Source organism: Astyanax mexicanus, chromosome 5, assembly GCF_023375975.1.
Source record: "Astyanax mexicanus isolate ESR-SI-001 chromosome 5, AstMex3_surface, whole genome shotgun sequence".
In the NCBI taxonomy this organism is placed as follows: Eukaryota; Metazoa; Chordata; class Actinopteri; order Characiformes; family Acestrorhamphidae; genus Astyanax; species Astyanax mexicanus.
In genome coordinates this window covers 56,206,725-56,220,642 of record NC_064412.1, presented here as the reverse complement: position 1 = coordinate 56,220,642, position 13,918 = coordinate 56,206,725, and the positions used below count along the sequence as shown (strand labels likewise).

Here is a 13,918-nt window from a genome sequence, read left to right as displayed (position 1 = left end):
GTCTCAAGTCTCAAGTCTTGGGTCACAAGTCTGAGTCAAGCTTCAAGTCCTTGGTCACGAGTCAGAGTAGAGTCTTAATTCTCTTCTAGCAGTGATGAACTTTTTATTGTTGTCTGCTCTCCAGTCTGCTAAGGATACTGCACAGCTATATCTAAAAAATCTAAGCATTTACTGATTTATCACTCCTTTATCTATTAGTCATAATTAAAGTCGTAATATTACGAGAATAAAATCAAAGTATTTTTACTTTTAATTTCTTGTGCTGCAGTTTAAGAGCTTTTAATGCAGTATCCTCCATTCCCAGCAAGTACCACAGCTCTGATAGCTATTTTGCACGTGGGTCTATGGGATTTGCAGTGTTATGTTAGTGTACATTCCCTTTCCCAGACTGGGTTCTTCAATGGCACCAATATTGTGAAGGCCAGTGCCATGCTAACGACTGATAAATGGTATATTGTGCAAACTGTAAAATAGGTCATGTCATCACAGGCAATATTATAGGCTGGGTCTACTTCCAATTAGGGAAAAAAATGGCCACCCACTTAGTGAAGACTGCTGGCTCTCATGTGTCATTCTTTGAGACTTGAAGACTCTATTAACGCTCTTAGAAAAGAGGAGAGAGCCGTACATCAGTCTGAGTCTGACTAATTTGTTTTTCACTATTTGACCAGTTGTTTCTGGTGATTTACACCACTTACTTTACAGACATTAAATAAACAGTGATTAAAATTCCAGTCATATTAAATGTAACGCTGCTCACCATCAGTGATGTCCTCACACCGCCGGTTAAAGTTCTCATACGAGTCCCAGCGGATTAGAGGATCCTGGGTGTTGTAGTCCACAGATACACTGGGGCCATTCTCTAGATGATCCAGCCCTGAAGAGGAACAGAAAATATATATGATTTATAAGTGACTTATAAATGATATTAAGTTAAAAAAAAGCCATGCGTGAATCACCTTCAACTTCCTGTATAATTTCCTGTATTTACCTGTAGTAGAAGCTTAAAAACTTCACATTACCAGGACACTATCAGGTTACAGAAACAAGGTAAATAGTATTGTATGTCTTATACGTGTGTATATATATATATATATATATATATATATATATATATATATATATATATATATATATATACAGCTATGGCAAAAAGCCCAAAAAAATAACTTCAGTTTCTCTGATTTTGCTATTTTTAGTTATGTGTTTGAGTAAAATTAACTTTTTTTATTTTATAAACTACGGACAACATTTCTCTCCAATTCCAATTAAAAATATTGTTAATTAATTTGCAGAAAATGAGAAATGGCTGAAAAAACAAAAATAATGCAGAGCTTTTAAACCTCAAATAGTGCAAAGAAAACAAGTTCAAATTCATACAGTTTTAAGAGTTCAGAAATAATCAATATTTGGTGGAATAATCCTGATTGGTTTTAGTCTTACACTATTCAAGCAGTTCAGTTTGGTGGTTTGATGGTTTGTGATCATCCATCTTCCTCTTGATTATATTCCAGAGGTTTTCAATTTGGTAAAATCAAAGAAACTCATCATTTTAAGTTGTCTCATTTTTCTTTCAGAGCTGTATACACAGATGTTTGTTGCTATTTCACTTCTTTTTTTCTTTCTTTTTTTTTTTTTTTGCTTGCAAATTGCACAAAATTAACATTAAAATATGCTATGGAGTTCAGGTAAGCTGCAGTAGTGCCATAAACCAACCAATAATAGCAGAGCTTATCATTTTTATGAACATGTTTAAATCTTTAGCCGAAATAATGTTTTTAATAACAACGTCTTGGAACAAATCTCATTTCTTCTATTAAAAACATCTAAAAATGCCGGAATACATGAATATAAATGAGAATTCAGTGCTGAGTACAGAAACGTGAGCTCACCTCGGATTTTCTCAGGCCCAAAAGAGAAGATAAACTCCACTTTCCCGTCCTCTGGATATCTGTCATCTGTTGGAACACATTTAAATGATTAGTCTTAGTTTTATTAGTGTCTGGCGATGGTTTAGTGACTCATGTGCTGCTTTTATGTGGAGAATCTCTGCATTTCACTGCAGAAGGTGTTGTGTTTGTAATGAGAGAAGCTTAGGAACAGAGGAACCTCTGAAGGTCTCGTCCAGGTCGTTCTTGTTGAAGACCAACCCTAAATCGTGCACCGCACACGTGTGGAACTGCACTCTGAAGATCACGTCTCGACTGGGGTTCCGGTAACGCTTGTGGTAGCACTTTAACTGCAGAACAGAAGGAGAGAAGAGACAGAAACCTATAAAGTATTTAAAAAGTAGTTTTGACTAAAATCCTGTTGTTCTTGTTGTTTGTGAAATACAGTGGGTCTCTCTGATGTTGTTTATGATGCACCTCTTCCTCATTCTCTGCAGCAGCTGGTAAAAAAAAATATTCCGAAAAACGAGTCGATCAGGAAAAGCACCGTGTCCACATCAACCAGTGAATTAGTATTCATGGCCCCGCCCACCTCGGCTCGGGACCGCCCACAGGCAGAGCTGAAGCCGGTCAGCGACGCCGTCTCATCAGATAGAAAAGGCTAACAGCGCTTGGAACAGCATGCAGTTAATTCCTGTGTTGTTTGTGCGAATAACACATCAGTGTTTTATATATGCTTTACCCAGTAATTCAGAGCTAAGAAACAAATGGTTAGAATTAGTCTATGGAGGAAAAACACCACCAGCCAAGTACAACTGAGATAGATAGGTGTATGTTTAGAAGAGTTGTAGTTTACACTAGTTAAAAGTAAAAATTCTACTTTCTGGACCTGAACTACTAAACTCTGTGTGTAAGTAACTATAGGTTTAAATAGGATCTCCGGTGCATTTGGTGTTTTACTCTAAGACTCTAAGACTAGGTCAGTATTGGCTGAACTGGGAATTAGCAGGGAATTATTACACATGTTGTAATAAGTAACATATGACATTGTAAAGACTGCTATTGTTGTAAAAATGTCTTTATTTTAAAGCATTTCTAAGCTTTGTCTGTCTAAAAGCCTAGCGTTTTTTTCCCCGCCTCCCCACTCCTCCACCGGACTAAAGCAGTGTTATACCGGATCACCGGAGCACTTTTCTTTTTTTTTTTCCACAAAGAACAAAAATCAGCTCACATGGCATTCATTCATACTAGAGACCACAACTAGACATTTATACAGGACAATATTGTAATAACACAATATTATCACACCCATTTATTTTAATGAAAAATAAAAAGTTAAATAAACACACTGACTTTTAGAAAAACAGTAATTACTGTATTATATTATAGCATTATAGCATATTTACCAGTATATCTCCTTTTAGCAGCAGGCCTGGTTCTATAGTGATGCAGATGCTTGTGTGACTGTCTCCTTGAACATTACTGTAAAACACAGAGAGACAGATTCAGATCTGTATCAGAAATCAGTCCGAAACAGCAGGACATTCAGAAGCTGTGAGACTGTACCGGGGCCTGCAGGAGTTATAAAAAGGTGAATAAATGATCATTATCTGCTGAACTTACACAATATAAAACCAGAATATAAAAATTTAACCACCCATTATATATTCATTAATCTGAAAGTGGGCGATTAAAGAGAAGCGGAGGATCTGCTGGAGGATGATGGTGATGAAGTGAAGAGAGAGAGAGACAGAGAGAGAGAGAGGGAGAGAGAGTGAGAGAGAGAGAGAGAGAGAGAGAGAGAGAGAGAGAGAGAGAGAGAGAGAAAGAGGGCAGGAGGAAGAGCAGCTGAGCTGAGAGGAGATCAGTCATTTCCCTGCTGTTATTTCAGTCAGTGACGCAGAGAACAGGGGATCCCATCTCACACACACACACACACACACACACACACACACACACACACACACACACTTACACACAAGTCAGCACTTATTTCATTTATTTAGGAAATATAGATAATTATTAAATTTTATGTTATGATTCTGATATACTGTCTCATTAAGTTAATATACTTTTTCATTATTTCAAAATACTATTTCATGATTTTTATGTTTTCACATTATTTTAAGACACTGTTTCATTATTTTTAGATATTTTATCCTTATTTTAAGATAACATTTCATTATTTTTATTTTATCACATTATTTTGGGACACTTTCTCATTATTTTGAGATACAATTGAGATACAATTTTCATATTATTTCATGATTTTGAGACACGGTTTCATTGTTTTGAGATACTTTATCCTTATTTTAAGATACTATTTCATTTTTTTTGTTATCACTTTGAGACACTGTTTCTTTTTTTTTATATTTTATCCTTATTGTAAGAGACTATTTCATTACTTTTATTTTATCAAATTATTTTGAGATACTGTTTCATTATTCTGAGATACTCTATCCTTATTTTGAGATACTAATTCATTATTTGTATGTTATTTTATCATTTTGAGACACTGTTTATTATCTTAAGATATTTTATCTTTATTTTCAGAGTCTATTTCCTTATTTTTATGTATCACATTATTTTGAGATGCTCTCTCACAAATGTAAGACATTATTATATTATTTTTATGTTATCTAATTATTTCAAAATGCTAATTAAGAATTTCGGGGTTTTTTTAAGTATTTGTCCCTATCGTAAACCCAAGAAGTGTCGGGATGCTCATTACTATCTGACACCCCACCAACAGTCTATTTTCATGCTAAAACACACCTGACTCAACCTGCAGTTCATCACCAGGTTTAGATGGTATGCGGTCCGTACTGAACTCTGACCCTTCAGGCCCAAGTTAGAACACCACTGGTTTAAGGGTTAAAAATAGACCAAAATATATAAATAACATACACAGAACTTACTATATACCAGACGTATATACCGGCTGCATGGCCTGGTAGATCTTCAGGAACGGTCTGCATCCTAAAAAACAGTCAATCAATAAGCATAGATTTTTTTCACAATATCATTTTACTATTATTATTATTTATTTTTTTGTGAAACATATATCATCCCAAGATATTATTGCGATTAAAAGTGTCATTCTCACCTCCTTTAGACTCAAAATTGGGAATGCCGTGCATGATGACGTGATGAAGGAACAGGGGCTTGTTGTTGATCTTTATATGACCAGAGAGAAGTCCAGCAAAGTACTGCACATACCTGCACACAAACACACACATATATACATATATACATATATACAAACATACAAACTCGCACCAGCACAGAGGAAGCTGAGCATATTCATATTTACAACTAAATATTTGCAAAGGAAGTGTGTTGATGCATTGCACAGATGGCCATGACCTCAGCTCCAAAATTTTACCACTTTCAATGGAAGGTCATTTTTAAGTACAGCTCTGGAAAAAATAAGAGAGCACTTCAGTTTCTGAATCAGTTTCTCTGATTTTGCTATTTATAAGTTTATGTTTGAGTAAAATGAACATTGTTGTTTTATTCTATGAACTACAGACAACATTTCTCCCAAATTACAAATAAAAATATTCTCATTTAGAGCATTTATTTACAGAAAGAGAGAAATGACTGAAACAACAAAAAAATGCAGAGCTTTCAGACCTCAAATAATGCAAAGTAAACAAGTTTATATTCATAAAGTTTTAAGAGTTCAGAAATAATCAATATTTGGTGGAATAACCCTGGTTGGTTTTTAATCACAGTTTTTTTCATACATCTAGGCATCATGTTCTCCTCCACCAGTCTTACACACTGCTTTTGGATAACTTTATGCTGCTTTACTCCTGATGCAAAAATTCAAGCAGTTAAGCTTGGTTTAATGGCTTGTGATCATCCAATTTGGTAAATCAAAGATTAATTAAGTTAAATCTTTTGTTGATTTCTTGTTCCTTTTTACCAATTGAGAAAATAATCGTTACATTTGTCAATAGAAAACATTGTTGGGTGCAGCCCTTTTTAACTCTAGAGAGGCCTGATATGTGAAGCATCTCTCTCTCTCTCTCTCTCTCTCTCTCTCTCTTTCTCTCTCAGTGTTAATGTCAGACATGCCACCGCTTATAACCTCAGACTACTGGGCACTGGCTGCTGGTTAAATTTAACCCCACAGCAGGAAATAGTCTGAGGGCAGGAGAGGGAGATCGGAGGCGATGAAGGGCAAAAAGGCACTCAGATACAAAAAGCTGTTCTTTAAATTTATTATAGCATCACTAGGGAGCTCTCCAGCCCAGAGGGTTGTTGAACCCAATTGCAGAAAAGTTGATCTAAAAGAAGGTAAACCCAAGAAGAAAGGAAAAAAATAAATCAATAAATAAACACACCGCTCCTCACGTGGAATCCAACTCAGGTCGTCAGGGTCGTGGTCCAATACACTACTACCGATACCCAGGCTAGTAAATTGGGACACGGCCGGGAAAAAAAAAAATAAACGCTTATTAAACCCTTATTAGGAGATAGGGAACCTATCGCCAGAGAAGCGTTTTATCATATATATTTTTTTCGTTATCGTTCATTATAGTTCAAGCCACCACAGGTCGGGCGCCCCCTGCTGTTCGGTTGCAGAAAGCCGTGTAACCCCACCCATCCCCATAGGTTTCAATGGCAAAACAGACAACTTTATTAGCATTTATTTAAATGCTACAGCTAGTGTAACCTCTGCTGATATTGTTAAATTTTTATATCCCCACAGAATTCATTTTTTAACACGTTATTCAGATCTGTTTAAAAAAGGTGTGTGAGCTCTGTGGAGGCAGCCCTCAGGGGCGGGGTTATTTAAATGAATAGGCGGTCTCTCCACAGTCTTTCTCCCTCCTCTGGTCTCTACTGTGCTCTACAGACTCGGGTTTCAGGATCGCCAACATGGAGGAAGATTTTGGCTTCACTTTGATTATATGAATGGAAACGGCAACACGGAGTCCATCTTTTTTACAGTCTCTGACAGGAACTGAATAGGAACTGGGCAGGAAGTGACAGGAAGTGGGGTGGGGGGGGGTGGGGTTCTGACCTCTTCTGAGATGGCTGGCCCACAGGCATGGCTTTGTCCTCATAAAAACGCTTCATGGCAAACCTGTCCAGAGCCTGATCCGCACTGCAAACACAACACACACAACACACACATTTACACACTCATTTACTGAAACAACACACACACACATAGAAAGCAGCTGTCTGGAGACACATGAGAACCAGACTATTAAATACACTAAATACAGGTATATCTCAAAAAAATACATTTGAATATCATTGAAAAGTTTGACTTATTTCAGTATTTCAGTTCAAAATGTGAAGCTTTTATATATTATATATTATAGATGCATTAAACACACGCAGTGATCTATTTTATGCGTTTATTTCTTTTATTGTTGATGATTATGAAGCTTACAGCCAATGAAAACCCAGAAATCAGTGTTTTAAAAAAATATTAAGAATATTAAATAAGACCTATTGGTACTTTTGGCAGTGTGGGCAGTGTGCCAAGTCCTGCTGGAAAATGAAATCTGCATCTCCATAAAAGTCCCTCTGTCAGCAGAGGGAAAATAGATCACTAGATCACTCTGTGTGCAATACATCTATATAATAGCAAACAACAACCGTAAAAACTGTGAAGATATAATATATTTCATATATTTAGGTTGTATTTAACTCTTGTTATTTCAGCACTATAGTGAGTGGGACCACATGGTCCAATTTAATACCATGCAGTAAAGGGTTAAATTTTCAGTTTTATTCACTGTACCTGGCTGATATGTTGCTGTAGTGCATAAAGGCAGCGACGACCACCCCAGTTCTCCCACGATTTCCCTGTAAAAAAGTGTAAAAAAGGTTACAAAATTAGAAAAGAGATGCCAAGACATAAAATTAAATAAACATAGTTCTACTGTAAATTAAATAAAACTATTTAGACTTCTTTTTAGAAAGAGAAATGTGTAAATGTGTGTGTTTCAAATAGAAAATAGAGTTATGACCTGCAGTGGAATCTGGACCTAAATCAAATATGTGGTTTTTGATTAAAGAATGCATCAAATTTCAGGTATCAACATAACAGCAAATACCTACTTTTGCAACAATACAGCATACTTGGGTCATTTTTAGAAATACAGCTCTGAAAAAAAAATTGACCACTTAAAAATGATGAGTTTCTTTGATTTTACCAAATTGAAAACCTCTGGAATATAATCAAGAGGAAGATGGATGATCACAAACCATCAAACCACCAAACTGAACTGCTTGAATTTTTTTCTCACCAGGAGTAAAGCAGCATAAAGTTGTCCAAAAGCAGTGTGTAAGACTGGTGGAGGAAAACATGATGCTAAGATGCATAAAAAAACTGTGATTTAAAACCAAAAAGTCTGTAGTTCATAGAATAAAAAATAAAGCTCATTTCACACAAACATAAACCTATAAATAGTAAAATCAGAGAAACTGATTAAAAAAAACTGAAATGGCTGAGGAGGACAGGATGCTCTGCAGATGCTGAGACTGCAGGCCGAGAGAGGGAGCCACTGCTGTGCTGAATCTGATTGGTCAGATGGTATTTTCTGAATGTCTGTGTTTACTGTGTTACTGAGCAAGAGAATATGCTGAATTACAGAATGATGCTGAATAATGTGAGCAGAGAAATGGAGTAGACTATTTAATAATCACATTATTAATGATATAGAAATTAATAGGGAGGCAGATAGCAACTGAGTGTAAATTCTGACATTTATTGTAACATTATTCTGCCCTCTACTGGTCAACAACGGACAAATAAAATGACTTAAATGATTTAAAAGTAAAAATAAAATAAAATCTTTCAATAAAAAAAAACTTTTCTTATTAAGATAAGATTATAACAATAAATTATGTAAAACCTTAAATACTGATTCAAATACTGTAACAATTCACTATACGGGTCACTAATAACACAGCTTATGACAATAATAAACATTAAATATGCTAAATGGTTCAGTAATGGCTTAAAAAAAATTACAGTTTAACACCATTTATTAAACCATTTATTATCACAATGCTTAATGCTTAGGCTTAGGTAATACCCAGCCTGCTACTGTTATTAAATAAAAAAAAACACAAACAATTAATACAGTAAAGATCACTTAATGCACAGTGATTACTTTACAGTGAAACTTTAACCTGAATCACAACCCACATCTGCTTTAGTTTAATGCAAGTTAATTGCAATATTTTCTGTATCAGTAATTCTGACATATTAACACTTGTGTGGTGTTTTCATTTTTCATCAAATGATACTAAAAAAATATTTTTTCTAACTCAAACTCATTGGCATTGGCTCATTTTTCGATAAAACACATTTTCGATAAACACACACTGTACAAAAATATGAACACCACACAAGGGTTAAAAGAGATTCTCTCTGTGCCGGAAAGGGTTAAAAACAGCCAATGAGAACAAAAACAGATTGACTTTTTAGCTTCTTAGCAAAGTCATGCTTTAAAATTATACAGTAAATGATAACCAGTTCCCAACTATCTGTAATTTACTCTGGTTTAATTTATTTTTAGTGGGAATTATAGTTCTGATATTCTGATATGATTTCTGTGTTATCATTAATAATCCTCGAGTGTGTGTTTGAGTGTGTTTAAATGTGTGTATGAAGCAGCACATGGAACAGATTGGTCACCTTGTTGTGCAGCACCACTACATGATGCGGGTCAGCGTTGAGCCAGGTGTCCATGGCCTTGCAGATGCTGCAGATTTTATCCAGAGCGGGAGCGTGATGATCAGGCCAGCCGAAGTCCAGCACCTGTCATTAACACACACCTTTACACACTGAGACCAGACCAGCATACACTAACACTGCTCACTATTAACAGCATGCACATGATACAAGATCTTCTCTCACCTTTGGGTTGAGTTTGGTGATGTCATGCCGTCGCTCGCTGAGGTTCAGCAGCTGAAATCAATCAATATAAAACACAAAATTATAATTAATGTTTTACTAATCTACTTCCATCTGAAACTATAAGATGATGCTGAGATGCTCAAAGTTACTGTAGGTGATTTTAAAGCTGACTAGAAGTATTTGTTGCTGATGCTGAGCTGAATAATTTCTGATCTTTATATTTGTGACATCCATAGAGTGTTAAACTTCATTTTAAAGTCCTTTTTTATACATTTATACAGTTTCTTTTTATGTTTGGAGTGTTTTTTTTTTTTGCCATGTATGCAGTGCTACCAGGTTACGTTGAATAATACATTTAAGCAGGTAAAAAAACACACTTTTATTAAGACATTATCTTTTCAGACACTTTTCAATAATTTAGCATTTCAAAAATGATAATTTATCTCAATTATATTCATTTATACAAATATTAAGCTGTTTAAACATGTCTAAGAATTCACACTGTTTTATTTTCAAGCAGAATGTGCAACAATTAATAATATTAATTTCACTTAATGTTTCTTATATCGTTTCCATATATCTCGGCTCCAATTAGCTCTTAGCAAAGTTATTAGCTCTAGGGGTTCACAAACTTTTTCCACCCTTACTGTGAATGTTAACTTAAACCATGCAAACACATAATTTTTGTGTGGTTTTAGTTTAATCAGACTTTGTTTGTCTATTGTTGTGAGATGAAGATCAGAACACATTTAATGACCAATTTATGCAGAAATCCAAGTATAATCCCAAAGGGTTCACATAGTTTTTCTTCCAACTGTAAAGATGATAAACAGTCAAGAAACTTAACTCATTCTTGTAATGTATGAAAGTAAACATTGCCATACATATTAGACCTATTTTTTTTTTGCATAATTTTATTTTATATATTTAAAAAAAGTATCATTTGATATTAATAACTGAAATATCTCACTCTGCCTCTGCCAGTCTCGTCTTGGTAAAGTCACTAATTTTGATGAATACCCTGATCAATAATATAATCCCTCGTATGATGGGAAACTGGGAGTCTACTCACCAGGTAGTGCTGCTGGTGTTTGGAGCGCAGCATGGTGATGACATCACGCAGGTGCACACCGTAGCTGTGCTCATCCACCCCCCCAGGGAAGGACAGGGAGATGATGCGCTCGGTGATGTACACCAGGTCCACCTCGTAACTGTCCTCCATGGCCTGGATCAGACTCAGGGTCCTGCCACACAATAGGTTTATGTTTATTCTATAAACTACAGACAACATTTCTCCCAAATTCCAAATCAAAACATTGTCATTTAGAGCATTTATTTACAGAAAATGAAAATTGGCTGAAATAACAAAAAATGCAATACAAACGCTATATTCATAAAGTTTTAAGAGTTCAGAAATCAATATTTGGTGGAATAACCCTGGTTGGTTTTTAATCACAGTTTTAATTTCATGCATCTTGGCATCATGTTCTCCTCCACCAGTCTTACACACTGCTTTTGGATAACTTTATGCTGCTTTACTCCTGGTGCAAAAATTCAAGCAGTTCAGTTTGGTGGTTTGATGGCTTGTGATCATCCATCTTCCTCTTGATTATTATATTCCAGAGGTTACAGAATTTTTTGGTAAAATCAAAGAAACTCATCATTTTTAAGTGCTCTCTTATTTTTATACAGAGCTGTATAAAATAAAGTCATGACAGTTCTAAATAAAACATGACATTTCTACCTGGAGGGCCTTCGTCTGGAGTCTGTGCTCTTGAAGGACTTTGTGGATCCCTGTTAAAGAAAAAACATAAAATGCATACGTGTGAAAATCACACCAGTACAACGTTACTCTGATTGACTTTTGAGCTGTTTAAAGGTTTTGTTTAGACTGCAGATCTCCTGAGATGTTTTACATGGCTTGACCAACTCAAGTTAGGATGCAGGGGGGACAACTGCCCCCTCTAGTGCCTGCATGATTTATAAAAAAAAAGCATAGCTCTAAATTGGCAAAAAAGAGACATAGGAATCATTTGGCTGCCCTTCTTGTTGATAAATACATAGTAAAGTGCCTACTGTTGTGTCCTGTCTTGCTATAAATAATAATGATGTGTCCATTAGATCAAGACATTTTGTTAAGACAATGTGTCTTAATAAGTTAGTAGGTTCAGCTGCTTATTCTAATTTTCTTCTGAAATCAAAGAGTTTATCCTAATTTCTTTGGAGCTGCTGGAGAGCCGTCAATCATTCACCTTGCAGCTTGATTTAGGGCTTGGCAGTGTGTCTTTGCTATCGTAACAACGGGAAAAGTACTCCTTGCACAGCTCGAAACACACAAAAAGCATCTATAAATGAAATAAATCAATCTGTGTGTCTCTTGCCATCTCCTTTTTGACTTTGGCAGATTGCTATTTTAACAGCGCAACTATCTGGATGTGTCCAACGCTTTTCTGCAGATGTTTATTCATGTAAAGGTAGATCACAGGTGTTCAGTATAGGCTTGTGCTTTTGTCCTTTAATGTACCTTTAGATAAATTAGAGAAATATGCAAATTCATTTACAGTAATTCTTAAAAGAATAATGTTTTAAATGTTTTATTCATTTTACACAGATTTTTTGACAAACTAGAGATTTTGGTTAATTTAGGGTTGTAATGCACACATTACAAACAAATCTGAATTGAGAAAAAAATCAATGTGTTCATTTTTAGTGTATATATTAATTTTTAGTGTATTTAAACACTGTTATTGGAAGCTACATGAATCAGAATCAGAGTCAGAGTTGATGTGAGGTTACAGACTCTCTCTCTCTCTCTCTCTCTCTCTATTTCTCTACATAAGCAGAACGCCACCACCGTTACAGGTCCTGTACCATGTCCTGAAAATAATTCCCTCCTCACACACGCTCATAATGAAACCCATTATCCTCGCCACCACAACACGAACCAGATGTGCTGGCAACCCTCCGCTGCTCTCGCTGAATGCTGCAGTATATTTATGCATAATGATATGAAACGCTGAGATTTTATGCGCAGTCCAAAGACATTTTTGTTCCCAGGAAGAGCCTGTCCCCCTCAGAACCATACAACACAACTATCACTCTTCCTGAATGAAAACAGCATCTTTTTTATTAGTAATTCAGCAATATATCAAATTATTTTGATGATTAATCAAGCAATTAAATAATGAAAAAGTCCAAATGTGTAAAAAAAATCCTGAAAAAATTACAAGAATTAGTGATTGGTGTGGTGCAGTGGATAACACCACCGCCTGATTGTGGGGTTCAATTCCAGGTCTGGGTGCTGAAAGGTACATTTCTGGAGTTTTTCTTGTTTATCTTGGTAACAGAAAACACAGGAGCTCCACTGACTGAATAAAACCTAGACAGATGTCAACAGTCAGATGTTCATCGCTATCTTGGCAACACAGGCCGCACCACACATATACATTTGCTCTTTATACACACATTAACACACAGCAGCAATAAACAGAATAGTAAAAAAAATAACATTGCTGTTTCCATAAATGAGCTGCTGGAGCTCCTTCACAGCGTCAACCAGCAGCTCAGTTTCCTCTGCTGAGAAGCATTTGTTGGACACGTCCAGGTAGCTGCACTGTTAAAATAGCAATCCGCCAAAGTCAGAGCTCACCTGACTCTTAAAGAGAATGATGAGCAAGAGACGCACTGAAGGAAGCTTACAGTTACATTCCACACACTGGTGAGAAGCAGCAGCCAATTGCGGACAGCGTACTCTTAACCGGAAATGACTGTCCACCTGGAGGACTGCATCAGGCACTGAGGAGTTGACGCAGCAGTCAAGCGCCAATCCTTTTCTGGGTGCACAGTCATACAAAGTCACACAACAGGGCAATTTTTAGGGTATCCAATTTTCTGGGCAATATAGAATATCTAGTTTACCTGATCTCTATGTTTTTAGATTGTGGGAGGAAACTGGAGTCCCCGGAGGAAACCCACGCAGACACGGGGAAAACACAGAAACTCCGCCCAGATAGGGACTTGAACCCAAGACCCCAGCACTGGGAGGTGAATGTACCAACCACTAAGCCACCGTGATATATAATAAAGTTAGCAAATACAATGAAAACCTTCTTCAAATCTGCCCTAGTGCTTTAAT

The 13,918-nt window shown here is 36.1% G+C and overlaps 1 protein-coding gene across 8 annotated transcripts in view; it reads right to left on the bottom strand.

Moving 5' to 3' along the window:
* The window catches only part of tns1a (tensin 1a), a 129,375-nt gene that overhangs the window by 42,557 nt on the left and 72,900 nt on the right, over nucleotides 1-13,918 (bottom strand). For all 8 annotated transcript variants that reach the window (XM_049479870.1, XM_049479871.1, XM_049479866.1 and 5 more), the window contains 12 exons: nucleotides 11,528-11,577; nucleotides 10,856-11,027; nucleotides 9,784-9,834; nucleotides 9,562-9,684; nucleotides 7,657-7,721; nucleotides 6,925-7,008; nucleotides 4,996-5,108; nucleotides 4,808-4,868; nucleotides 3,296-3,371; nucleotides 2,110-2,239; nucleotides 1,893-1,958; nucleotides 761-877 (listed from right to left, as the gene is read on the bottom strand). In XM_049479870.1, the coding sequence (XP_049335827.1) occupies nucleotides 761-877; nucleotides 1,893-1,958; nucleotides 2,110-2,239; nucleotides 3,296-3,371; nucleotides 4,808-4,868; nucleotides 4,996-5,108; nucleotides 6,925-7,008; nucleotides 7,657-7,721; nucleotides 9,562-9,684; nucleotides 9,784-9,834; nucleotides 10,856-11,027; nucleotides 11,528-11,577 (1,108 nt within the window). The remainder of the gene's footprint in view (nucleotides 1-760; nucleotides 878-1,892; nucleotides 1,959-2,109; nucleotides 2,240-3,295; nucleotides 3,372-4,807; nucleotides 4,869-4,995; nucleotides 5,109-6,924; nucleotides 7,009-7,656; nucleotides 7,722-9,561; nucleotides 9,685-9,783; nucleotides 9,835-10,855; nucleotides 11,028-11,527; nucleotides 11,578-13,918) is intronic.